At 36.1% G+C, this 25,883-nt stretch overlaps 1 protein-coding gene and 1 long non-coding RNA gene across 2 annotated transcripts in view; one reads left to right on the top strand and one right to left on the bottom strand.

Annotated features, from left to right (window-relative positions):
• The window catches only part of LOC115213855 (disks large homolog 5), a 186,609-nt gene that overhangs the window by 34,820 nt on the left and 125,906 nt on the right, over positions 1–25,883 (bottom strand). Inside the window, exons 10-14 of the mRNA XM_029782794.2 lie at positions 16,807–18,128; positions 11,311–11,563; positions 10,411–10,618; positions 4,477–4,591; positions 1,872–2,034 (exon numbers count right to left, since the gene is read on the bottom strand). Of these exons, the coding sequence (XP_029638654.1) occupies positions 1,872–2,034; positions 4,477–4,591; positions 10,411–10,618; positions 11,311–11,563; positions 16,807–18,128 (2,061 nt within the window). The remainder of the gene's footprint in view (positions 1–1,871; positions 2,035–4,476; positions 4,592–10,410; positions 10,619–11,310; positions 11,564–16,806; positions 18,129–25,883) is intronic.
• On the top strand, positions 1,349–24,386 carry LOC118764307. The gene is made up of 4 exons (XR_005000118.1): positions 1,349–1,360; positions 16,489–16,493; positions 22,625–22,630; positions 24,256–24,386. It is a non-coding gene; the product is annotated as an uncharacterized LOC118764307 (long non-coding RNA).

Genomic DNA, 25,883 nt, shown 5'->3' with positions numbered 1-25,883 from the left:
GGTCATTAGCATCGGCCACATTAAGATGATGCTTTTTACATGCCATCGGCACAGGAGCCAGTCAGGCGGACCTAGCACTGACCATGCTCAGATGGTGCTTTTATTGTGCCACTGGCACGGGAGCCTGTCAGAGGGCACTGGTATCAGCCACATTCAGATGGTGCTTCTCACATGCCATCGGCACAGGAGCCAGTCAGGTAGACCTGGCACTGACCATGCACAGATGGTGCTTTTTATGTGCCACCGGCACAGGAGCCAGTCAAGGGACACTGGCATCAACAATGTTTGGATGATGCATTTTATGTGCCACCAGAATGGGAGCCAGTCAAGGAGCACTGGCCACAACTACAATTTTGGTTTTACTTGACTCAGCAGGTCTTCTCAAGTATATCATATCACCCAACACATCAAGGTTACTCTTAAATGGGCTGGACATGCAACACTGGCATCGACCATCGCTGCAATCTCACTTTAGTTGCTGAAGCAACCACCCCCACTACAGACTTGGTCGCCTAGGCAGTGGAAGCTGTCAACTACTTCTGGTTTTTCCCCCTGGCATGTGATGGAATCTGTTTTCTGTACATCTTCAGTGTTTATTGTTCTTGTTCATCTGCCACACACGAAAACTATCTTCCTGGTTAACCTTCCTTTGATATTGCTGCACCTTTTATGTGCTTACACCGGGTACACGTTTGGAATTTCTACCCATGCCTTTTCTACAGATCAAGCAGGGCCATCTACCTGAAGGTGGTTGTGATTTGTCAGCCTTCCTACTTACTAAGTCTTTGGTTTTTGATAGGTTAACCCTAAGGCCCTTTGATTCTAGACCAAGAACTAGAGACCCTAAACTTCGTCTCTAGTTCTGGCAGTAACTCAGCTACTAGAGCAAGGTCATCAGCATATGTAAAAGTGTGTATATATGTATGTATTTATATTTACAACTTAACCTTATAAACTTTCTAAACTCTCTGTTGAAGCCCAGAGGCACCCCCAAGTACCTTAATCTTATCTACCAAATACTTCAGTTCACTGAAGGGATGGAAGTAAAGTGGGGTACTATGACCTCTTGGCTGAAACGGCTGTAAGAAATTATTCTACTTTCTATATTCTACATTGTATATTTTTATAATTACTGGTACTTTTATATATGTAAAGCATAATATGTTATGTATGTATATTGTTATAACTGTTTTTTTAGAAATGAATAGGACATAATATAATGTCTAAAAGTTGATGAATACCACCTCAAGATCCCCTCCATTTTCTTATTGCTTTTTATATATATATATATATATATATACATACACACACAGTGGGCTTCTTTCAGTTTCTCTCTACCAAATCCACTGCAAAGGCTTTGGTCAGCCCATATCTATAGAAGACACTTGCACAAGGTGCCATGCAGTGGGACTGAACCTGAAACCATGTGGTTAGGAAGCAAGCTTCTTACTACACAGCCACAGCTTTGCATGCTTTTGTCTCTTTGTTTTTTACATTGCATGATAGTTGTAAATGAGCATCTGAGAAGTGCTCAGCCATGTGCATGTTAATTTTCTAAGCAGGCTGTTCTGTTGATTGGATCAACTGGAACCCTTGTCATCATAACCGACTGAGTACCAGTTGTTTTTCTGTGCTGAGGACCCCATGTGGAAAGTAGAGTTAGACACAAAGGCCCACACCAGAGAGAGTTATGATGATAATGATGAGAATTACATACAAGAGCAGATATTTATAGAAATCAAACATGTTTTTTATAACATGATCTTCAGTCAAAAAATCAAAGAGAGAAACTTGGTTCCACCCCTAAACATTGACAGCTAATTTATTATTATTATCAGTCCTGTTAATTTCAAATTGCAAAGGAAACTTACTTCAAGAAGTTGATCACCAACATACAAGTCATGTTCTACAGCTAAACTATTTTCACTTATAGATGAAACAAAAATGCCCCCAGATTTCGAGGCTTCAATTTTGAAGCCAACAGGTTCTGAAGACATTTCAATGCTCATACTTCGTGTATCACCTGGTTTAGGTCTGAAACAGAAATGAATATTCTTATTATGGTAGAACAAGGACAGCATAATAAAACTACGAAGCAAAGCTATAACATTTAACATTTCCATCGGATAAGAAAATTTTAAATCAAAACTTTCATCATATTTTCTGAAGACAATCTTATAATATTTCCTTAATCTACAGAATTTACCTGCAGCTAATTCTTTTAAACTCCAAACAATGTATTACCTTTTTATTTGTTTATGTAAGTAATAAGAAACTGGAAACTATCATGATCTGTTTGTAAGTGTTTGTATGTGTGTGTGTGTGTGTGTGGCACATATTTAAGTGTATGTGTGTAGAAATATCATACATACTTATACTTAATAAACCTCTTTACTGGACTGCCCCAGAAAAAAAATGAACTTACATAAACAAAAAATATTTTGACATTTAAAATGAACAACTGAAAATAATTTTTATAAAAATGTACTTTATAGCTAACTGTGCTTAGAAATTTTGTACATAAATTTCTATTTTATATGTCAGAAATTTTATGCTTGATATTATTTCAGTTACATTGGGTACAGGGATGGCTGTGTGGTTAAGCAGTTTGTTTCCCAACTACATGGTTCCAGGTTCAGTCCAACTGCAAACTAACCAAAAGCTTGTGAGTAGATTTCGTAGATGGAAACTGAAAGGACATTGCACGTGCATGTGTGTGCTGATATCAGGCCACTTGTGAGGTCTCTCATGAATGTTACTAGTAACATGGAATCCAGTACAATCTGTTGCATGATCAGATCGTTGGCGACTAAACCAGCTCCTCCACTAGGCTTGCCTTGTGAAGAGGGTTGCTAGGAACCCAGCAGGGCTAAATACAAGACCTGTCAAAAGGATGAATGAACCTAGTGTAGGTTCAATAATCATCATCATCATCATCATTTAGCGTCCGTTTTCCATGCTAGCATGGGTTGGACGGTTCAACTGGGGTCTGGGGAGCCCGAAGGCTGCACCAGGCCAGTCAGATCTGGCAGTGTTTCTACAGCTGGATGCCCTTCCTAACGCCAACCACTCCGAGAGTGTAGTGGGTGATTTTATGTGCCACCGACACAGGTGCCAGACGAGGCTGGCGAACGGCCACGCTCGGATGGTGTTTTTATGTGCCACCGACACAGGTGCCAGACGAGGCTGGCAGACGGCCACGCTCGGATGGTGTTTTTATGTGCCACCGACACAGGTGCCAGATGAGGCTGGCGGACGGCCACGATCGGATGGTGTTTGTTACGTCCCCAAAGCACGGAGGCCAGTCTATGCGGTACTGGCTACGGCCACGTTCGGATGGTTTTCTTGTGTGCCACCGGCACTGGTACCACAAAGATACAAATTCCATTGATGTTCATCTATTTTGATTTGTTTTGATTTGATTTGATTTTCACTTGCCTCAACAGGTCTTCACAAGTGTCACAAGAAGGAAGGTATGCACAGGTGGACTGACTACGTCCCAGGTAGGGGCCACGGGTTATGGCCTGACTAGTCTTGCCGGGTCTTCGGATGGTGTTTTTATGTGCCACCGACACAGGTGCCAGATGAGGCTGGCGAACGGCCACGATCGGATGGTGTTTGTTGCGTGCCCACAGCACGGAGGCCAGTCGATGCGGTACTGGCTATGGCCACGTTCGGATGGTTTTCTTGTGTGCCACCGGCACTGGTACCACAAAGATACAAATTCCATTGATGTTCATCTATTTTGATTTGATTTGATTTGATTTAACTATCTGGCAATAGCATGGGCACTCAGAAGTTCTACACTGGTGTCTGGAATGCTGGAAGATCACTGGGAGTGAAGTTTTATTAAAGCTTGTCTCTAGAACTTGCTTTAAACCCAGGTGTTGTTTGCTCTGATAATTGGTCATTGAGTCCTCTGTGATAGTCGGCAATTGATGGCAAGACAGGCTGCTACAGATCACACTATCTCAAAGTATATATGCATGTGACCGGGACGACATATGAACTTGTATTTCCACTAAAACTCCAAGCAACTTATTGGTTGGAGCTGGCGCAATCAACGCCAGGTGAATGTCACCACAAGTACAAATAAGTAGTAGGTGTGTGCACATGCACATTCATGAGACAGTATCTTTGCATGTATTTCCCTGTCTTGACATTACATAAAAATTGTAAATGAATGACACTGTCATATAATTGATGTCCCTTGCTTCTAATCTTCTGTGTAAACATGTCTAGCCATAGAATATCTGTATCAATGAATACTGCTAATACTACACAAGCATGGAAAAGCAGATGTTAAAACAATGATGACATGAAGTACTGCACAGGAATTACTCACATCCAAACAGCATATACAAATATGAACAAATATTTAATGTTTGTGCCCAGGTTAACTAGCAAAGAAAAAAAGAAAGATAATATTAATATATTATTCTTCCTTTGATGAGGTGATTAAAAACATTTCCTTACTTCCTTCCTTGTTTCGAATGGACCCAAAAATTAGATAAAGGTGGCACTAGAGAAGGTGTGGAACTCCGTTCCAAAGGAAACATCACAGGTGACATTGGACTGCTGCGTTCTGATACTGCAAGAATAATTTAACATAGAGTTAATTAGGCGATATTACATAATAATAAAACACTAAATTATCTAAATTCAACACAATTCACTAAATAAATAATAATATTGTTAACCCTTGTGGTACTAACTCACCTGAAAATGATCAGGTTCTGATACAAACTTCCTGTTTTATAGATCTTAACTAAAACCTTCCATCAAAATTTCATGTGAATTTATATTTTGAACACAAGCTTAATAATGATTTTTTTTTTTTTTTTTTTTGCTGAAGTCTTTATTTTCAAGATTAATTGAAACAAAAGCAGTGTATTTAAACAGGGGTTAAATCAAATATTAACAAATTTGATGTGTGATTAATAAATAATTAAATGCAGAGATAGGATGTGTGTATGGGTGGGGTTATAAAATATGGGAGTGGAAGATTCATCATGCAATATCATTTTCTATAACTAAGCAGCCAACAATGAAATCTGACTGGGGTTCAGATTTACAAAGTAGTACCTTGGGCAAGTGTCTTCTATAGTCTCAGGCCAACCTAAGGCTTGTGAGTGGATCTGCTATATGGAAACTGAAAGAAGCCCATTGTGTATGTGGTGTGTGTATGTGTGTATTGTTATATTTGGGGATGGTCATTTTTTTTATGCCAATTAACCATATATACTATATACTTGCTCTTCACTTCAGTTTTATTATTATCAGTTTAGTGTTCTTTGTCTGAAATCGTTCATAAATACATCCTGTGACCTCTTTTTTGTTGTGGCGAAAGTACGACACCCTCTGATGAGAAGAGACCGGACCACTACAGATAAATAGCAGCAGTCTGATGTAGTCAGCAGTTCGTAGTTTGGTTTTCGAAGTTCAAGTACAGTTTACAGTTCGAGTTATTGTGTTGGAAATATTGATGATTGGTTCGTAAAAGATCGTTGGTTTGTTACTGCTGCTGTTTCAATTTTGTGTTCTTATAATGCTGTTACAAGGTATTATTTATCTAACACTGACAATATCAACCATACTACGATATTGGAGGTGTAAGGATATAACATCTAGTGACAAGGATTTTTCAAAGCTTACATTGATTATTTGATCATTTGTGCCTGTGCCGGTGGCACGTAAAAAGCACCCACTATACTCTCAGAGTGGTTGGTGTTAGGAAGGACATCCAGCTGCAGAAACATTGCCAGAACAGATTGGAGCCTGGTGTGGCCTCCTGGCTTGCCAGCCCCAGTCAAAACGTCCAACCCATGCCAGCATGGAAAACGGATATTAAACGATGATGATGATGATAATGATGGAGAACCTATTAGCTACAGTAATACAGCTTCAAGAGAAGCAACAGGAACAACTACAGGAGTTGCAGAAGGAAATATTACAACAACAACAGTTAATTGAGTTACAGTTAAGGAAGTCCAAAAATTCAGTGAGTTTATTTATACCAGATGGCGTGGCAAACTCGATTTCAGAATTCACTTATAATCTGGAGGAGGGTGTTACATTTCCTGTGTACTATAGAAGGCAGGAAAACACTTTTAACAAAGATTGCAAGTCATGGCTGGATGAGGAGAAAGTGAGGCTATTAATATGCAAGATAGCTCTGGGTGAGCATAAATACTACTTTAACTTTATATTGCCCAAAAAGTTGAGTGAGATTGATTTCTAAGAAACTATTGAATTACTATCAAATATCTTTTGTGACAAAACTTTGTTATTTAACACTTGAATGGAGTGTTGGAACTTAACAAAAAATGATGATGACGACTTTATTACATATGCTGGAGTAGTCAACCGTATGTGTGTAAACTTTAAACTTCATGAACTCACTCAGGGTATGTTTAAATCCTTTATCTTCGTACAAGGCCTTACGGCAACTGAAGATAGAGAAATTTGGGCAAGGATTCTCTCAAAATGGAGCAAGCGAATCAAGACTTAACTCTACAGACTATTGCAGAAGAATGTTAAACAATGGTAAAACTGAGGCACAACATGAAAAAAATTCAAGATGTGTTGACCCAGGAAGTACAAACAAAAAGAGTGTCAGGCCCCAATCCATGTTATAGATGTAGAGGCCTACACTTCAGAAAAGAGTGTCTGTTTAAAAACCAAAGATGCTACAGTTGTCAGAAACTTGGTCACAAGAGCTCACACTGCAGGACAAGATTATGAGGGTTGAATGCAAAGATTTCTAAGGTGTTTTCAGCAGAAAGTGATTACAACACATAAACAAGAAAATTTATACACATAAAAATAAACGGGATAAATATTAAACTATAGTTGGATACAGGTAGTGATATTTCAATCATAAATTAGGATACATGGAGGAAAATCAGGAAACTGAATTTATGTAAAACAGAGAAAATTGTGCATGGCATGATGTGTGATAAATTACATTTCATGGGTGAAATGTGTACAGATGTCACATTCCAAAGAGAAACATGCGAAGCAAAAATATTCATTGTGGAGAAAACAATCAATCTGTGTGGTACAGATTGGCTGGAGTTATTTGACTTATAACACCTCCTCCTAAGTATCTATGGCAAAAACATAAATGGTTGTCTTGTTAAAAATAAATCATCTGAGGAATTGAGGAGAAAATTGAAAAAGATGTTTCCTCAAGTACTACTAGAGGACTCAGGTCTATGTAAAAAGACTGAAGCCTGCTTTCAAGGAAATGAAAATGCTGTGCCTGTATTTAAATCTAACAGAAAAGTACCATTTGTGGCAATTGAAATTGTAAATGAAGAGTTGGTCAGACTGGAAAAGAGTGGAATCATGAAAAAGGTGGATTACTCAAAGTGGGTGGCGCCCACTGTGTGCATTAAAAAAAATATAAGATTAGGTTGTGTGCCAATTTCTCTACAGGATTAAATGGCTGCTTAAAAACATGCTATCACCTACTCCTGACTCCAGAGGACATTTTTGCAAAATTAAATGGTAGAAAAATTTTCTCCTAATTGCATCTGTCTGATGCTTATTTACAGATTAAAGTAAATGACAAATGCTCAAAGTATCTGATAATAAATAAACATAGAGGATTGTACAGTTATACCTGGTTACCTTTTGGATTAAAGGTTGCACCGGTAATATTTCAGCAAATCATGGACGCTATGTTATTTGATTGTGACTTTGCAATCCCTTATTTGGATGATATATAGATCAAGATTAATTGAAGTGAACAGCATGTGAAGCATATAAAAGCTGTGTTCAAGAAAATTAAAGAGTATGTGTTCACTATGAGTGAAGAAAAATGTGAATTCTTTTTGCCTCAAATTAGGTACTTAGGGCAAATAATTGAGAAAAATGGTATACTGCCTGACTGTCGAGGGCAGACGCAATAAAGAATATGCCTGCTCCAACAAATATACTAACATTACAAGCGTTTCTTGGGCTGGCAAACTACTACCAAAACTACATTCCTAACAATCACAAATCAGGAGCTCCATTGAATGACTTATTGAAAAAGGAAGTAAAGTGAAATTGGTCAGTTAATTGCAGAAATATGTGTGAAGAATTCAAAAAAATTTTAATCGCAGATTTGTCTCTAGCACATTTGATCCTGAAATAGACGTTGTAGCATCTGGTGCTTCAGAGTATGGAATAGGAGCAGTTTTGCTACACAAGTATAAAGATGGAATTATGCAACCAGTGATTCATGTTTTGTGCTCAATAGCAATGGTAGAGAAAAAATACGAACAGAAAAAGAAGCTCTATTGATTATCTTTGTTGTAAAAAATTTCACAGGTTTCTACATGGTAGACATTCTCTGTTACAAACAGATCATCAACCATTGTTATCAATTTATGGGGCAAAGAAAGGGTTACCTACCCATAAAGGGTTTATGAACCGACTACAACTTTGGGGTATAATATTACTAAATTACAATTTCAAAAAAAATTGGTCATGTGGACTGTCTATCGAGACTAATTCCCCAAAATACAGAACCACTAGAGGATACTGTGATAGCCGCACTGCAGGCAGAAAATGAAATAAAATGTATTATGACTAATGTTATCCAAGAACTGCAAGTAACTGCACAGGACATAATGATGAAATCTGTAGGCTATGAGGATTTAACAAAAATGAAAGAAGCTTTAGAAAAATAAGCAGAATAAAAATAGAAAATTTGAGTAGTTTCTCAATATGCGATGATATTCTGATGTATGTGCAAAGAGCTGTTGGACCAACTACATTACAAAAACATGTATAGCAGTTCAACAGCAGACACCCAGGAATTTCAAGGATGAAAGCTCTGATGGGGAGCTACATCTATTGGCTGACTATGAACCAGGATATCGAAAATTTGGTGAGAACATGTTAAGGTTGCATGCTTGTGGCCAAAGCCCCACCAGTAAAATATCAATCATGGCCGGAGACTGAGAACCCATGGTCTAGGTTACATATCCACTAAGCCAGACTGGTGAATGGCGCTTACTATCAAATCATTGTAGACAGCTGTACAAAGTGGCCAGAGGTACGCAGATGCAATAAACCAACCGCTAAGACAACTATAAAGTTCCTATATGAATTATTTGCGTGGTATGGTGTTCCTGACATGTTAGTTTCTGGTAAGGGAATGCAATTCTTGGGGTAAAATACATGTGATAAAACATATTTTCACTCCACCCTACCATCCAAGGTCAAATGGGCAGGTAGAAAGATTTGTGGACATGTTCAAAAGAGTGTTAAGAAAAGCTAGAAATGAATTATGTAATGATGAAGCATTAGATTAACCCCAAATCCAAAGTACGAATTCAGGAAAGTCACCCATAGAGTAGATGTTCATGAGAAGAATAAAATCAATTTTGATAAGTTATTGCCAGACAAAAAAAAGATGTAAAGGAAATGCGAACCATTTCAAAGTAGGAGATTTTAAAACCTACAAAAATGATAAAGAAGACTGGGAGGATGGCCTTGTAACCAAAAAAATAGGAAGTATGATGTATGAAATTAAAGGACCATACTGAGAACAAAGGAGACACATAAATCAGGTAGAGAAGAGACATACCAAAGAATGGAGAGAAATTCCTTTGGAAGTATTTTTTGATGTAGCTGATGTCCCAGCACCAAAAGTAGTGGAGTCCCATAGAACAAGCATGAGAAAAATGGAAGCAGACCGAACACCTTGAGATAAGGCCCTAGCGAAAAAGATACTAAAAAATAATAATATAAATAAAATTTCTTTATTCCTTCGGAACTCAAAATCTCAAAAAAAAAAGGGAGATGTCGTGGCGAGAGAATAGACAGGGCCACTACATACAAAATGGTAGCAGATGAGAATAGACAGGGCCACTACATACAAAATGGTAGCAGTCTGATGTAGTTGGCAGTTCTTAGTTTGGTTTTCGAAGTCCAAGTATAGTTTACAGTTTGAGTTAGTGTGTTAGAAATATTGATTGTTGGTTTGTTACATGTTTGTTACTGCCGCTGTTTCCATTTTGTATTCTTATAACACGGTTACAGTGTACTCTTTATCTAATGTCAACAATATCGACCGTACTACAATATTGGAGGCATAAGGATATAACAGTTTTATATGTGTGTGTGTGTGCATGCATTTTTGAGTGTACCCTTGTCTTGACATGATGGTTGTAAACAAGGATTACAGTCATAGAAGCAATGTCTGGCCATGGGAAATATTACCTTGCTTGGAAACAGGTGAGGGTTGGCAATAGGAAAAACATCTAACCATACAAAATTTGTCTCAATAAACTGCCTGACTCATGAAACGCATGGAAAAGTGGATGTTAAAACAATGTTGATGATGATGAAGATGACGTACTGCAGCAGAAATCTCAAAGAAACAGAATAGAAAGAAGTTTATGATTTCCTTACCAACTTCAAATGAACTTGTAGAAATTCGTCCCACAGAAGATTTCGTTACTACACTGGTATTGGATGGAATACGTATTCGTTCATGACCATGCTTTGGAAATGTAGAGCATCCACTGAACTCCTGAATCTCACGAGAATGTAATGGGTAGCGCTGAAGCCGACTGTATGGAAAGTCTTCATTGTGTGATGAAGTATTATTATTGGTGCTCTGAAAGATCAGGAAAAAGAAAAAAAACGTTAAAATAATAAAAAAACAAACATATATACATAAAACTTTCTTTGAATCTCATCACTGCACCATCCTTCAACCATTTTATATACATTTGCTTGTGACATTTAAACCCTGTGTATGTCTTGAAGACAGTGTAGTCTTGTAAATTAGACTGTCCAGTCTGTGTTTTTGTAACATTGATGTATACTAACAACTACTACAGCCTTTCTCCCTCTCTTTGACCAAGTAGATAAAACAATTAGCAACATCCAGAGATTAGCTATACTTGTACACACACATCTATACATGCAAACATTTCATGTGTGTTACAGATGTTAATATGGGTTACATGGCTTTTACAGATTCTGCAGTTTACATAGCAATCTTTAAACAGGCTAAAGCAAACTTTACTTTGTTGCTACCTACCCAACAAAGCTTACTACATACCTAAATAATGGTTTACTACAGAGATAACAGGCCTCAAGACTTATAGAGAAGAGTAAAAGGAAGTGATAATATTTATGCTTTTTTTGTTCAAAATCATTAGTAATCTAAGTGAATCAAAATGATATGAACCAAAATTCACAATTAGCACAATGGACTCTGTTTATTTGCAGCTTACAATCTTTCTGAAGAAATCAAAATAGATGACTGACTTAGTTACTAGATTTATGAAGAAATCAACTTACAGGCTGTGATGATGTGGGTGACATACTAGAACGGAAGTCTATACTGCGCAAATGGTAGGGTGTACGGTCAGCTTCCATCTCAGGAATTGAAGTATTGATATAAGATTGAGAGCTATGCCGAGGAGACACTGAATGAGTGTTGGATCCAAGAGTTGAAGAACTTGTGTTTACTGGTCCATTGCTTGAATGACTGGGTACTTGGTAGATTGAACTTTGGTTTGGTTGTCGAAGTAATGTGGTCTGACCAGCAACACTAAAAAATAATGGGATCCAGAAAGGCTTATGCAAATGATTAAAAAAACAAATATTTGATTTGCAGATACAAAGTATTTGGAATTTTTATTATGTTGTACTTAATAAGATAAAGGCAGGGAAGGAATAACAAGAACTGATGCCAAGGCAAAATCTGCCATCACTGATATAGAAAGAGAGTGATTAAAAAATTACTGAGGTTGCAATTAGCTGGCTGGTTGAATAAAATTTCTTCATGTGCAACTGAAGCAATATTAGTTTAAAATAGCAGCCTGTGTTATCACACTTAAAGAAGATATATCATGGAAAGTCAAGTGCGAGAAGTATGAATGCAAAAAGAAGATTAAGAAAGTTCTTGAAAGATGAACAGGTTAAAGTATCTCATCCAAGTTCAGGATGGAGATGATGGGTGGAAAAGACTGTAAAGGGTCTGGTGGGTCCCTTAAGGCACAAGACATTCAGTTTACAGTAAAGCATAGATTAGAGGAGGTGATACATGGTAGGCTTATGTAACAGGTTTTTGGTTGGGTTCAATCTGACATTCTAGCAACAGAGACATATGCATCATTCCAAATATGAAGGTAACAGGCTTTCATTTCAGTTGTTGTTCAAAACAATATTTGTTAGAGTGAAGAAATAGACTTACCATGAAATATAAATGGAAACTGAGACCAAGCAAGTGTATAGTTTGGGAAGTTTTATATTGTTAAATATTGCTAAAACTCTTGTTTATGACAAATGGATAGATTAATAGGTAACTTTTAAAAACTGTGAGTAAACACATCATTTTATATCCCTGTAAAGTGAACAAAACATTGGAGAATCAACCTAAAATTTAAACTTGAAGTACCCACATTTCCTCTTTTTAAAATTTGTTCATCTTAAGAAGTACTTTCAATATACAAGTTCCTAAGAAAAAGCTTGTGTTTAACCATTGAGTAAAATAAGCAGTGTAAGGCACCAAAGGAATTATTTTAATGTTTTCTTTCAAATAGCTTAATTAAAGAAAGAAGAACAGGTCGATAAATCCCTTATTAGGGTCTGCAAAATTGGTAAAATTATCCTCAGATACAAGACTTGGCCCTGAGCACAACAGAGTAAACTCCACTAAATATACTCAAGAAACCAAATGGTAATGACTGGGTAACTAAGTCTACAATTCAAGAATAGGAACAGTGTCCCGAATGGACAGTCATGCAGTTTCTATCCACCAAACTTTACTCACAAGGGTTTGATTGACCTGATGCTAGTATATAAGACACTTGTGCTAGGTGACATGCAGTGTTATTGAATCCGAAATGATGTAGCTGCAATGCAAACTTCTTAATTTCATGACCATGTTGGTGCCCATTGGCAGGGAAAATGGGAATGGATAATAGTATCCTCAATTTAGGCATCAATGTAGCTGGATTTGACAGAGGGAGTCTTGGCTTTCAACAACATATTCTTGTGTTTGCTGAGAATAGAGAAAACTGTGGAAGTAGGAAATTTAGAAATATTTTTGTCTGAATCTCAGCTGCGTGGTTTTGGGTTCAGTCCCACTGCATGCCACCTTTGCCAAATGTTTTCTACTATAGTCCTAGCTGACCACTTGTGAGTGACTTCGCTAGACAGAAACTGAAAGTTATCTGTCATATATATATATATATATGTATACATATATATGAAAGTGTATTTGTGTATAAGTGTGTGTATACATGTATTATTGTCTCTTTGTTTTGACATCATATGATAGTTGTGAGGGAGTGACATCATTATACAAGCGGTGTCCATTTTCAATCTTACATGAAAACATGTCCAGTTGGAGTATCAGTCTATAGAAAATCTGCCTCAAGCCCTCACCTGGCAAAGATGAGTTCACCTGTCTTCACCCAATTTGTCTTTTACAGAGTGCAATGAGTAAACTCATCCAAAACATATCATTTCAAAAACAGTCACAAATGAGTTTATACATCAATTCTCATTTTTTTTTTTTTTTTTGTTTAAATACAAATTATGCTTAGATGTTGAGCTCAGAAGATGACAATGAGTATGAACCTTCTATTAGAAGCTTGGATACATGAGATGAGAGTGCAAGCTTGTCTGATAATGGCTATTCTCTCTCAAGGGAGAAGGAGGAGGATGGACAAATTTGGTGTTGATGTGGTGTCAGAAGACAGCATGCTTCCTCCACCATCATGCTTCTTAGTCACTGAAAATCCTGGAATATCAATTAATCAAGACACAGCTGATATGACTCCTTTGGATTCTTTTTTGTCTTTTTTGTGACAACAGAATTATTGGTTGAGTTGTGGACAAAACTAATCGCTCTGCTGAATAAGTGGAGAAAGAGATTGTATGTGGTGCCCTGTAACAAAAGCAGAAATTTGTGTGTGTTTCACCTTGAAAATACTTGGGGGTGTTGTGAAAATGCCAGATCAAGAAATTAACTGGTTGAAAGATGAACTACTTCAAAGACCAATTTTTCAGGAGCTGATCAGTTTGAAATGTCATAATAAGATAAAACAGTATCTTCTTCATTTTGTGAATAATTAAACTTTTGATGCAGAAACACATCCCAACTCAAAATTGTATAAAGTTTATGATGTGTTTATGATGTTTAGAGAGAACTTTATAAAGTGTTATACCCCTAACATTTATCTATAGATGAAAGCCTTATGCTAGTCAAGGGAAGTTTAGGATAGGTGCAGTACATACCTCTAAAAAGGAGTTAAGGTTTTTTTTTTGTGTGTGTGAAGCAAAGACTGGATATGTGTTTAGAGTAATCATTTATGTTGGCAAAGGAATACAGTTTGATTCAGAATATAGGGAATATCCCAGGAGTTCTCATGTTGTGCTGTCTCTGCTGAAGCCTTTACTTTGTAAATGTTACTGTGTTACTGTGGATAATTTTTACACTAGTTTGCAATTAGCTGATACTCTGGTTAGTCGCTACACTGATATTTATGGAACTCTCATTTGAATAGAAAGCAAGTGCCTGAACAGCTGAAAAGGGCAAAATTGAAAAAAGGGGAAGTTACAGTATTTCAACCATTCACAAATCTGCTATGAAGGGTGTTGAGACAAGACAAGGGCCTGTGAAGAAACCAGCAGTTGTATATGATTACAATTTTACAATGGATGGAGTTGACAAGGTGGACCAATAACTAGTAGATTATCTCATCACAAGGAAATGGAGTAAGAAATATTACAAGAAAGTCTTCTTCCATTTGATGGATCTTGCAGTATGGAATTCTTAGTGTACAATGTAGCAGTCACTGAGGCAGGAAAAGCAGCCCTCCCACATCTGAAATTTTGTATACTGATTATACAAGATATCATCACAAAATATGGGGCAGATTTACAATCTACTAAAATAGTAGGGAGACCTTCGACTTCACCAGGATGTTCGTGCTTTACACCAGGACATTTTCCAATGGAAATCCGAACAACAGAAAAGAAGATAAATTCAACAAGAAAATGTGCCATGTGTTGTCTGAAATGTGACCATAGAGGGAAACCAGTCAGGAAAGAGTCACAATATATGTGTAAACTCTGTAATGTACCTTAATGTGCACCACCATGCTTTGAAAAATACCATACCAAATAATCATTCATAAAATGCCAGAGAAAGTAAGATGTATGGGAAGATGAGGTAAAATAAAAGATAAAATGAGTACAGTATTTTATTTACATTTACTTTCAGTTGTGAAAATTGAAAAAAAATATATATTAAAAAAAAAAGATTTTTGAGAAGACATGCTAAAAAAAAAAGCGAGTAAAATAAACGTGTAATTCCCCTTTACTTTTGATGATAAAGTTGGAAAAAGAAAGCGATAAATAAAAAAAAATATTGGAATTTTGCCTAAAATGGTATCTTCAAAATAAAATTTCAAGTAAAATATTGGAAATAGATAAAAACAAAAATTATTTCCATAATCAGCATTAAAATAATAAAAAAAGCAATAAAAAAGTTCATCTGAAAATGAAATGTTTTCCTCAAAAAATGTTAACCCTTTGCTGGGGAAGGAGTTAACATTAAAATGATGAGGAGGAGGAAAGAGGTTACTTCCACTTAACACTGTAAATATTGGCAATATTTTTATATATTTGGATGAGAGAGAGAGAGAGATAGAGTTTTATATATAATTTGAAGATAAAGCAGGAGAAGAAAGCAGTGATTGATGACAACTGCCAAAATGTCATCAGAAGAAATGCTTTTATTTGAAGTGAGAGGGAAGAACATTGGATAAGATTAGTTATCATTGAAAAATTGTGTTGAGTATACAAAACATATGAAATGTGGATGCTACTTACAGAATAATTTATCTGAAACATATAGTCAGCAACCTTCTTCCAAATCAATAGAAATATGCCTAGTATGTACATACATACATGCCAATATGTACATATATATATATATATATACACACACACACACGCGCTGTCTGTATTTTCTGGTATACGGGTCAACAAAATATACAATGTAAACATGTAGTGTAAGCATTCAAACATTGTCACTATCTTCCCAAATCCTGCTGCATTTTATATGGGAGTTTCAGTCCTCCAAAGTCGCCTTGGGTGACTAAGTCAATCTACCTTTTTTTATTATAAATTATGGTCTGAAAAATTATATGCCGGAAAATACGGTATGTATTGCACCTTAAGCAAGTATCTTCTACTACATTCCTAAGCTGACCAAAACATTGTAACTGAATTTGGTAGACAGACTGAAAGAAGCTTGTGGTATGTGTGAGTTTGTGTGCGTGTGTGTGTTACTCTCTCTGTCTCTCCAATTCTCTTTCTCTCTTGACATTGAGCACTAATTGTAAACAAAAGTCACCATTCTACAAACTGTGTCATTTGTTTGCAATCTTTTGTGGGAACACATCTAGCCACTATAGTGTCTATGCTCAAAAGACGAGGGAAATATTGCCTTAGTAACAGTGACAGTTGGTGAAAAGAAGAGCAACTGGCTATAGAAAATCTGTCTCAACAAATATCACCTAATCCATGCAAGCAAAGAAACATAGGCATTAAAAAGATGATCATAAGCATACACACACACACAACGTATGTATGTATGTTTCTATTAGACATACACATAACCAATCAAGAACAGAATCTAGCTGTAAGATATTTGATCTGAACTACAAACTGTCCAAGCAAATCAACATAATAAAAAAGAAACATAAAAATAAAGGTAAAATAGCCAAACTAACCAAGCAATTATTTCTTTCAAAAATAGGGAACCAAAAATCTTACCTATTGGAATAACTAGATGCATTTCTAGCACGTGGATTTGTGACAACTGGAGACAACCTGTCTGGGAGTCGGTGAAAATTACCACAATCTTGTAAAGGTGGCGAAACAGATGATGTTTTAGGGATGAATGGTGTTGAAGGATGGAAAGAAGGCATTTCAGATGGGTGAGAACGCCTTTGATTCAGCTGTGGAGCTGTGACATGATTAAAAGCTGCAGGCAGAGGATGGAATTTCTTTTCATATTTATTGGGTATGGACTTTGGTCGCACACCTTTGGAATAAGAGTCAATAAAAACTGCATCAAGTGCTGTTGGACTTGAGTGAAGAGGAGTGTGGCTAGAAGGCAATGTCTTACAATCAGACATGTTCTTCTGAAAATGGTCTTTGGTTGAAGGAGGGGGTACAGATTTGGTTAAATAAGGATTTAATGTAGTCAGCTTCATCAATTTTGATGTCTGACTGTTCGCAGATAGAGTTTGTCTCCCAATCTCAGAATTCTGAGGACTATGTCTGTTTGCAGATGGCATTTGTCTGCCAACCTCAGAATTCTGAGGACTATGTCTGATGGAGGCTGCAAATGAAGAGTGAGTTCTTTCTGGAGGGACAGGAGGGGATTTGTATGAAGGCACACAGTCCTGTAATATTACAGATAATGGTGGACGGTCTTTACGTTTCTGTGATGAAACTATTACAGTGCCCTGACCAGACACATTGGTTTGCATTCCTCTGTATTTTGGCCAGGTACCACTATTTTCATGTTCAAGTTCTTTTTTTTTACGACCATTGTAATTCTCTTGCTCATTCAACATGGTGTTAAATTCTGCAATTACTTTGTCTTCATCAGTTTGTGCTGCATTTCTTTCTTGCTTATCAATGTATTTACTATGACGACCTTTTTTGAAAAAATCCCATGCTTTCTCTAAAAGCTTGTCAGATGCACTGTGTCGGCTTTTATTTTCAGATTCCTTTTGATGTGAAGATTTGTTGCTTTTCCTATGTGGAGGTTGTGGACTGTCCAAACTGTCGGTTTGGGAACCACTGTGCCGAACACTTCTACTGTCTTTGCTTTCTTCTAAGCCACTATCCCAAAGGTGATCTTTATCTGCTTCATTGCAGGAATGATCAGAGGTTGCAGCAGAAATTACAGATTGTTCATGCAATGATCTAATCATGGTTTGGCAGATAGGTGTTGGAGAAGAACCAGTTGAATTGGCAGGGGAAGCAGTCTGTCGCCAAATTTCTAACATTATCATTTCTCCACATGTCTGTAATATTTTGGTTACTTCAGAAGCAGACATACAATCAATGTTCTGACCATTAATCTAAAATGGAACAAAAAAAACAACATTAAACCAACATGATTTTATTTATTAATATGAGTAATATTTAATTCAATATAACAACTGTTCATAGTTGCTGTCTTTTAGACACCAAAATGTGTCAGTAGCAACTGGTAAAATTTATTCTTTAAAGCAGACATAAGCAACCTTTTATGAGAAACATGCTGCATAAGACATAGCCATAGCTCATCAGGTAGGCCACACTGATAAAAAAATTAAAGGTAATTGCTCGTTAGGCATACCATTTAGAGAGACCTGCAGGCTGCATGTGGATTATGTTAAAGCAATCAGTGATCTACTAAAATTGAAACTAGTATTATCTGAAGTAAATCTAATAACAAAGCCAAAGAAAATTAATGTGGTGTGTGTGTGTGTGTGTACACTGGTGTGACTGTGTGAATAAGAAACTTGCTTCCCAACCATGTGGTCTTGGGGTCAATCCCACTGCACACACACACACTCATTCTTAAACAAGAATATTGTTGACTGTGACTTTGAAGTTTTGGCTAGTTATGCCATCATCAGACTAATGCATTAGAGTAAATTTTGGCTTTATATAATTTCTGTTGTGCCAGTTGATGCTAAACAGAGTACTTTTTCATTTTAACTGCCATATATGTTTACATAGTGATGTATCTTTTTCCTGTTTGAGTTGTGAAAAGTGTGCATGCATTGGTTGCACTGTATCTTGAACTGGTTTGCTGTAGCTCCTATATATGTAGATATAGTATCTGGTGTGGTGTTCGTGGTTACCACTGTGTTAAATATGGCATTTTTTGAGAGAAAGTTTCCTTCAAGAGGGCAGAATGAAGGTGTTCTTACTTGGGTGTATGTGTTTGAGTGTGGTTATAGTTAGGTTTTAGGGTAGGTTGTTATGGATAAATTTTTATTGATTAAATTTGGTGTTATGTTATTGTTTAGAGTTAATTCATATATGTACAGCCTTGAAAGCAAGTGTGTATGTTTAGGTGTGTTTCTTTGTTAGGTAGACACAGGATGTGTTAGTGGTTTAGTTAATTTTGGTTTTATTGAATTTGAATATGCAAGGGTCAGAAGTGCAAAGTCTAGTATTTAAAACCTTAATAACTGGGTGTGTCAACTTATTTGTAATGGACTTTTTAGGGGTTCACAAAAGAATGTAAATAGGTGGTTTAGTCAGTCAGTTTCTATACTTGTTTCCTGTTGTTATTTAGTGTATTATTTTTATTTGGAAGGTGGTGGTTATTAGTCAGGCATATTATGGCATTGTTAGTATAGAAAAATGTTTCTCTTGTGCTTTGATGTTCACAAAAGTATTTAGTTATGTGTAGTGGTTGTTGGTCTGTATGTTTCACCCAGGGTGTTCATTGTTCTATAAACAATTGGATTAGTAAATAGAGATTTTATTCCTAGTGTGTTATGGAGGCTGAGTTTACAAATATGTCTTCAATTCTGTTTTTGAATGTAGATATTTTATAATGTATTATCTTAGGCCTCTATATGCAAAAGTGGGGCATTATAAAGGGTGTGTATAAAAATGGTAATAACAAAAAGCAATTTAAAAATTAAAAAGGAAAGAAAGAAAAGAATTATAAAAGAATCTTACAACATACTTGCACACACATATATACCTTTGTGAGGATTTTGGTTGGAGATAGGGAACCTTTTAGATAGATTGTTGAGTATTTGCTTAGTGTAAAGATGTGAAAGTGTATTTTTGTTGTATATTATGGTGTATGTAGGGGAGGGGATTTGGTGAGATATTAACAAGCTTAGCTGCTAGTAAAAACTATTAGTTTGAACTGTCTTAGTGTTTTTCAGAGTTTGTGCTCACAAGAAGATACTAATAGAGTTTCAATTCAGAATTTGGTCCATGAAAGTTAGAATGAGCTAGGATTCATTAGTACAAAGTTGTCAGGGACTGTTGTTACCTTGCTATGATTGTACAAGTGAGAGCATTTTCCAACTGATGCCAAATGGAGTATTTAAAAAAATTTTAATTGCCATATTTTTGTGTTCATGGTTACCACTGTACTATATATATATATATTCTTCGAGAGACAGTTTCCTTCAAGAGGGCAGAGTTAAGGTGTTCTACAATTTCAATTGTTACTGTGTGTGTGTGAGTCTAGGTTTTTCACTTTTAGACAATTTTTGGTAGCTGTAATTGACTACAGTTTTTTCAAAGCTGGTGATGGAGTATGACAATTTTACATTGCATTTGTTAATTAAAAGGTAGTACTTGTGGCTGGAGTGGAAGTGTTTTTGTAGTATTTTAGCTATTGGTGTGGAGACTTGTATATCGAAGAGGAGATTACACCAGATGATTTTTTCATTTTTCTATTCTTATGTATTCTATTACTTGTGTGAAATTTGTTGTTCATATATTGTACTTTTCCTTTGTAATCACAGTTGTTAAGAGCTTCAGTATATGGGGTTGAACTAAACATAAATACTTTATATATATATATCGCCATACATAAAAGTGTAGTGGTGTCTCTGTGTGAGTTTGGGGTTACTCTAACTCCTCCCATACCACCCAACCGATTTTAATGATTTTTGGCACATAGGTAGATCACATGCCCTGAAGTTCAAATAAGGCCAGAATTTTTCAAAAACTCGATAATGTTCAAAACGCATTGATTTTTTTTTTAGCTCAATTGGGTGTTTGAATGGAAATTCCCATAACGATGTTATTTTTCCTGCAGCTTTTGCATTTTTTGTTTGATTTTGATGAAAATTGATGAGTGAGCAAGGCTCATGGCAATGAGTTGACGTCAGTATATGGCGTTGACAAAAAAATCGATAATTGTGCCTGAGCAGTCATTTTATAAAATAAAAAGGCTTTTTGCATGCAAATACCCATAGAGATTTTATTTTGGCTGTAACTTTTATATTTTTTATCCAGTTTTAATGAAATTTGAGATGTAGATAAAATTTGTGGTGTGGGAGACAGTAAAGGTGTTTATTTCATTCAAAAGGGCTTGAAAAGGGCACAATTGCAAATAAGCATTTCCTTAGAGACATTCTTATCGATTTTTTAGAAATTTTATATATGGTTACAGTTCATGTCCATTAGTTGATGCCAGCATGAAGAGTTGACTAAAAATCGATAATTGCACGTGATTGGGGATTTAAAGAAATCAACAGGCTTTTTGTATGCAATTACCCATAAGATTAATATTTTATACTGTAACTTTTACAGAATACATCTGATTTTCATGAAACTTGAGATTTCGGTAAAGCTTAAGGTCAGAGTCATGTAGTAGAATTAAAATTAAACTGGCGAAAGGCAGAAATCATCAAAATTCACTCACAATAAAATAATGAACTGATTTTGAAGAACATTGACCCATGAGTAAAATTAAGCGCTTCGACATGAAACATTGATTATTCATATATTGGGATTTAAAAGCCAGTGGGATATTTTCATGTAAATGGTCACATGGATTCTATTTTATGACATAACCTTAACACTTTTCTTCGGATTTTGCTGAGATTGGACATGCTGATCAATTTTGTACAGAGGGGAGAGAAATAAACAAACATCACTCTCAACGGGTCAATGTACACCCATAAGTTTGACTGCGATTTCAGACGGTCCACTATGTAGGAGTATGTTGAAAGTGTTAACCGGGTGAAATCAATGCCAAACCAGATATAACATCTTAATGGGTAATAGTTGGCAAGGGAAATGTAGAAGATTTCAATACAAGGTCAGAAGTGGGCTTAACTTCAACATGGAAAACACGACCAATACCGGGTCCAACAGCTAGTGTATATACATATATATATATATATATATATATATATATATATATATATATATATATATATATATATATATATATGTATATATATGTATGTATGTATCTATATATATATATATATACAGTAATGCCTCGATATAAGAATTGATTTGTTCCCAGAGACTGCTTGTAAAGTGAAAACTCATAAAGCAGAGCAATAATTTCCCATAATAGCAATGTTATAAATCATTTGTTCCCAGAGAAATATTTTACCTATACAATTTATAATATTCCTAAATAAATTGCAATAAAACAATAGTAGAATGTAAAAAATATTTTATGTAAGGTAAAAAGAATATCAAGATAATTTATAATAAAAATATTATCATTGTAACCGTTTTCTGAACCCCACACAAAAGTCTTGAGTTAGAAGAAGCTTTTTCTTGCTCACTATACATTTCGCAGTAACACGCAGAAGCAGTTGTTATGGTGGTAGAAACTTTTGCACTTTGTTCAAAATTTGAATCTTGTACTTGAAAAATTTCAGCTCACCATACAAAAGTGAGCTGAAAAATAAAACTCATTAACTCGGGGTCTTGTGAAGTGGGGTATTACCTGTATGTAGAGTGTGTATCTTTTCTGATATATGTTTCATTAATTATGTATGTATATATTGGCGTTAGGAAGGGCATCCAGCTGTAGAAACACTGCCAGATCTGACTGGACTGGTGCAGCTTTCGGGCTCCCCAGACCCCAGTTGAACCGTCCAACCCATGCTAGCATGGAAAGCGGACGTTAAATGATGATGATGATGATATATATATATATATAATATATATATATATATATATATATATATATACCCATACATACACACACACACACACAAATACATACACACATGCACGTTGTTGGTGGTATTATTGTAATATTACTTATGTGTTTATGCTTGTGTCCTCTGGAATCTCATAATTTGATTGGCTGAAAGAAATTTTCATCATATACCCAGAGTATTCAGAAAGATCCAAAACAGGAATTAATCCTATTCTACCTGACGAAGTGCCCACACACAGCTGTAGCTGAAAATATTGAACTACATAATCATTACTCTATATTTTTTGAGATGAGGAATTATGTACATCATAGGCGTAGAAGTGGGTGTGTGGTGGGTGGCTTGCTTGCCAACCACATGGTTCCGGGTTCAGTCCCACTGCATGGCACCTTGGGCAAGTGTCTTCTGCTATAGCCTCAGGCTGACCAAAGACTTGAGTGGATTTGGTAGACAGAAACTGAAAGAAGCCCGTCGTATATACGTATATATATATGTGTGTGTGTGTGTGACCACAACATCGCTTGACAACTGATGCCGGTGTGTTTACGTCCCCGTAACTTAGCGGTTCAGCAAAAAAGACCGATAGAATAAGAACTAGGCTTACAAAGAATAAGTCCAGTATGGCCACAGTCAAATGACTGAAACAAGTTAAAGAGTAAAAGAGTATCATTTATAATGGACGGATTTATAATAAACAAGATGAGAACACCTATCCCGCCTTTGTAAATAATCATTATAAAAAATGCTCTTCCCTAATGGTAAATGAATATAAATTTAGCCACTTAAAGCTAGTGTGTGGTGCAGAAACAAATTCTGTGATCTACTATTAAGGCCTGATATCCTCCATCCTTGTGTTATATTATTCTTGTATTAATCATATACAAAGAGGAATCCCATATGTGTAGCCAGCACTGGAATATACCCAACTGTAGGATAAAATGTGGTAGCCAAATAATGACGTAAGAGCTCTTAAATGAATGTTACAAGGTTTTTACCAAAATTAAAGTAAATATAAATATAAATATATATATATATAGGCATACCTCACCCTACATTGCTAATTGGTCCCAGGAGACATGACTTAAGTCGAATTAACTTGTCTCTAGACTAGGCTAGGTCGAATTTACTTGCCTCTAGGCTAAACCAATAACGACCATTTCCAGGTCTGTACTTTATTTATGAATGCATTTTGAATAATACAGTACAGTAAAAAAAAAGTAATCTAAATTTACGAATACAATTTGGAAGTGTTTACCATACATCGCGGACACTATATTTATGAATGCGGTTTGCAATAAGACATGGGAAAATAAAAGCCTTTTTTAAGCTAAATAACAAATTCAGTAATTATTATTTTACAATAAAAAAAAAAAATAATAATTTTAAATTTACCAATACGTACATACAACTTGGAAGTTTACATGCAGATGGTTGTGGATCGTCAACATCAACAGCTGACTCTGGCTGTTCTTGTTCAATGCACTTAAAAACCGGTTCAGAGTTCCTTAAACTGTCTTCTTTTTCTCCTCAAGGATTACATTATAAGGAGCCCCCATAATCTTGGAAAAGCATTGAGCATTTGAATCCATATCCTTGAACATAGAAAGACTTTTTTAATATATGCAAATGCTTGCTGCATTTTTTTAATGGTAAAGTGATGTGGCTCAGGTTCGACTTCCTCTTCTTTATTTTACTTCATATAGTAACACTTGAAGATAGCAGTTATTCCCTGATCCATTGGCTGCAGAAGAGACATGGTGTTCAGAGGGAGGTTTACAACGGTAACGTTGGGGTAAAAATCTATGATGTTTTGCAGGTGGCCAGGAACACTATCTAAGAGAAGTAAAACCTTAAAAGGAATCCCCTTCTCCTTACAGTACTTCTCTGTTGCTGGGATAAAATGATTGAAGAGCCAATCTTCAAAAACAGCAACAATAAACCCATGCTTTTGAATTATCCATCCATATAACAGGGAGAGATGCCTTGGATATGTCCTTCAGGGCACAGGGGTTGTGTGCATGATACACAAGCAATGGCTTTAACTTAAAATCTCCTGCACAATTACCTCCCAACATAATGGTCACATGTTCTTATGAGACCTTGCAACCTGGAATAGTTTTCTCCTTGGAAATGAATGAAAGTCTGGCAATTTTTTCCAACACAATCCAATTTCGTCTACGTTAATAATCTGTTCGGGAAGAAACTGTTTTCTTTGATGAATGCATAAGGAAATTCCGCTGCTGCTTGGTCATCAGCTGATGCACTTTCACCTTGCTTCTTAATGGAGTGATAATTTCTTCTCTCCTTAAATCTCATGAACCATCCTTGACTTGCCTTGAACTCTAAATCTTTCTCATCTGGATACTTTTCCTTCAGGTCCTCAAACAAAGACAATGCTTTCTCTTGAATGAATTCTTGACTAATAGCAACACACTGATGATTCAACCTAACAATCCAAAGAGAAAGAAGACTTTCCATTTCTTCAAAGATGTTGCCTCTTTTCTTATTGATGACAGTGTTCTTCATCCCAGGGGTTTCAGATTTGATATGTCCTAAAACCTTATCTTTATTATGTACAATCATTGACACAGTTGTCTGACTCATCCTAAAAGATCATGCAATTGTTACAATTTTTCACCATTTCATGGCATTTTACCCTGGCCAGTTTATCGTCCAGCGCTATAGCATGATGCTTAGCACTTTTACTATCTATTTTCTTAGGAACCATGGAGGCAAAAAATAAGATATTATTTGATTCTTTCACCTGCACGATTTTCACTAAGAAAAAGAAAAAAAACTTGGATTTTTTACATGGAATCAAGTATCCTGACCTCCTAATATGCTGCAAACCCCTTATTTTTGCACACAAAAAAAGGCAGATGGAAAACTGGACTGCCAGAAATTGCAAAGGAAAAATCTATTTTTGGCACAGAAATGTGTTTCATTGTGTGTAGATAGAGAGAGAGAGAGAGAGAGAGAGAGAGAGAGAGAGAGAGAAGAGAGAGAGAGAGAGAGAAAGAAAGAGAGAAAAAGAAAGAGAGAGTGAGTGGGTGACAAAGTTTACCTAAACATTGACTGGGTAACAATCTATCATAATTATTTCATAATATATCATTATCACCATCATCATTTAACCTCTGCTTTCCATTCTGGCATGGGTTGGACGGTTTGACTGGC

This window comes from Octopus sinensis, linkage group LG7 (assembly GCF_006345805.1).
Source record: "Octopus sinensis linkage group LG7, ASM634580v1, whole genome shotgun sequence".
Taxonomy (NCBI): domain Eukaryota; kingdom Metazoa; phylum Mollusca; class Cephalopoda; order Octopoda; family Octopodidae; genus Octopus; species Octopus sinensis.
This window is presented reverse-complemented; position numbering and strand designations above follow the sequence as displayed.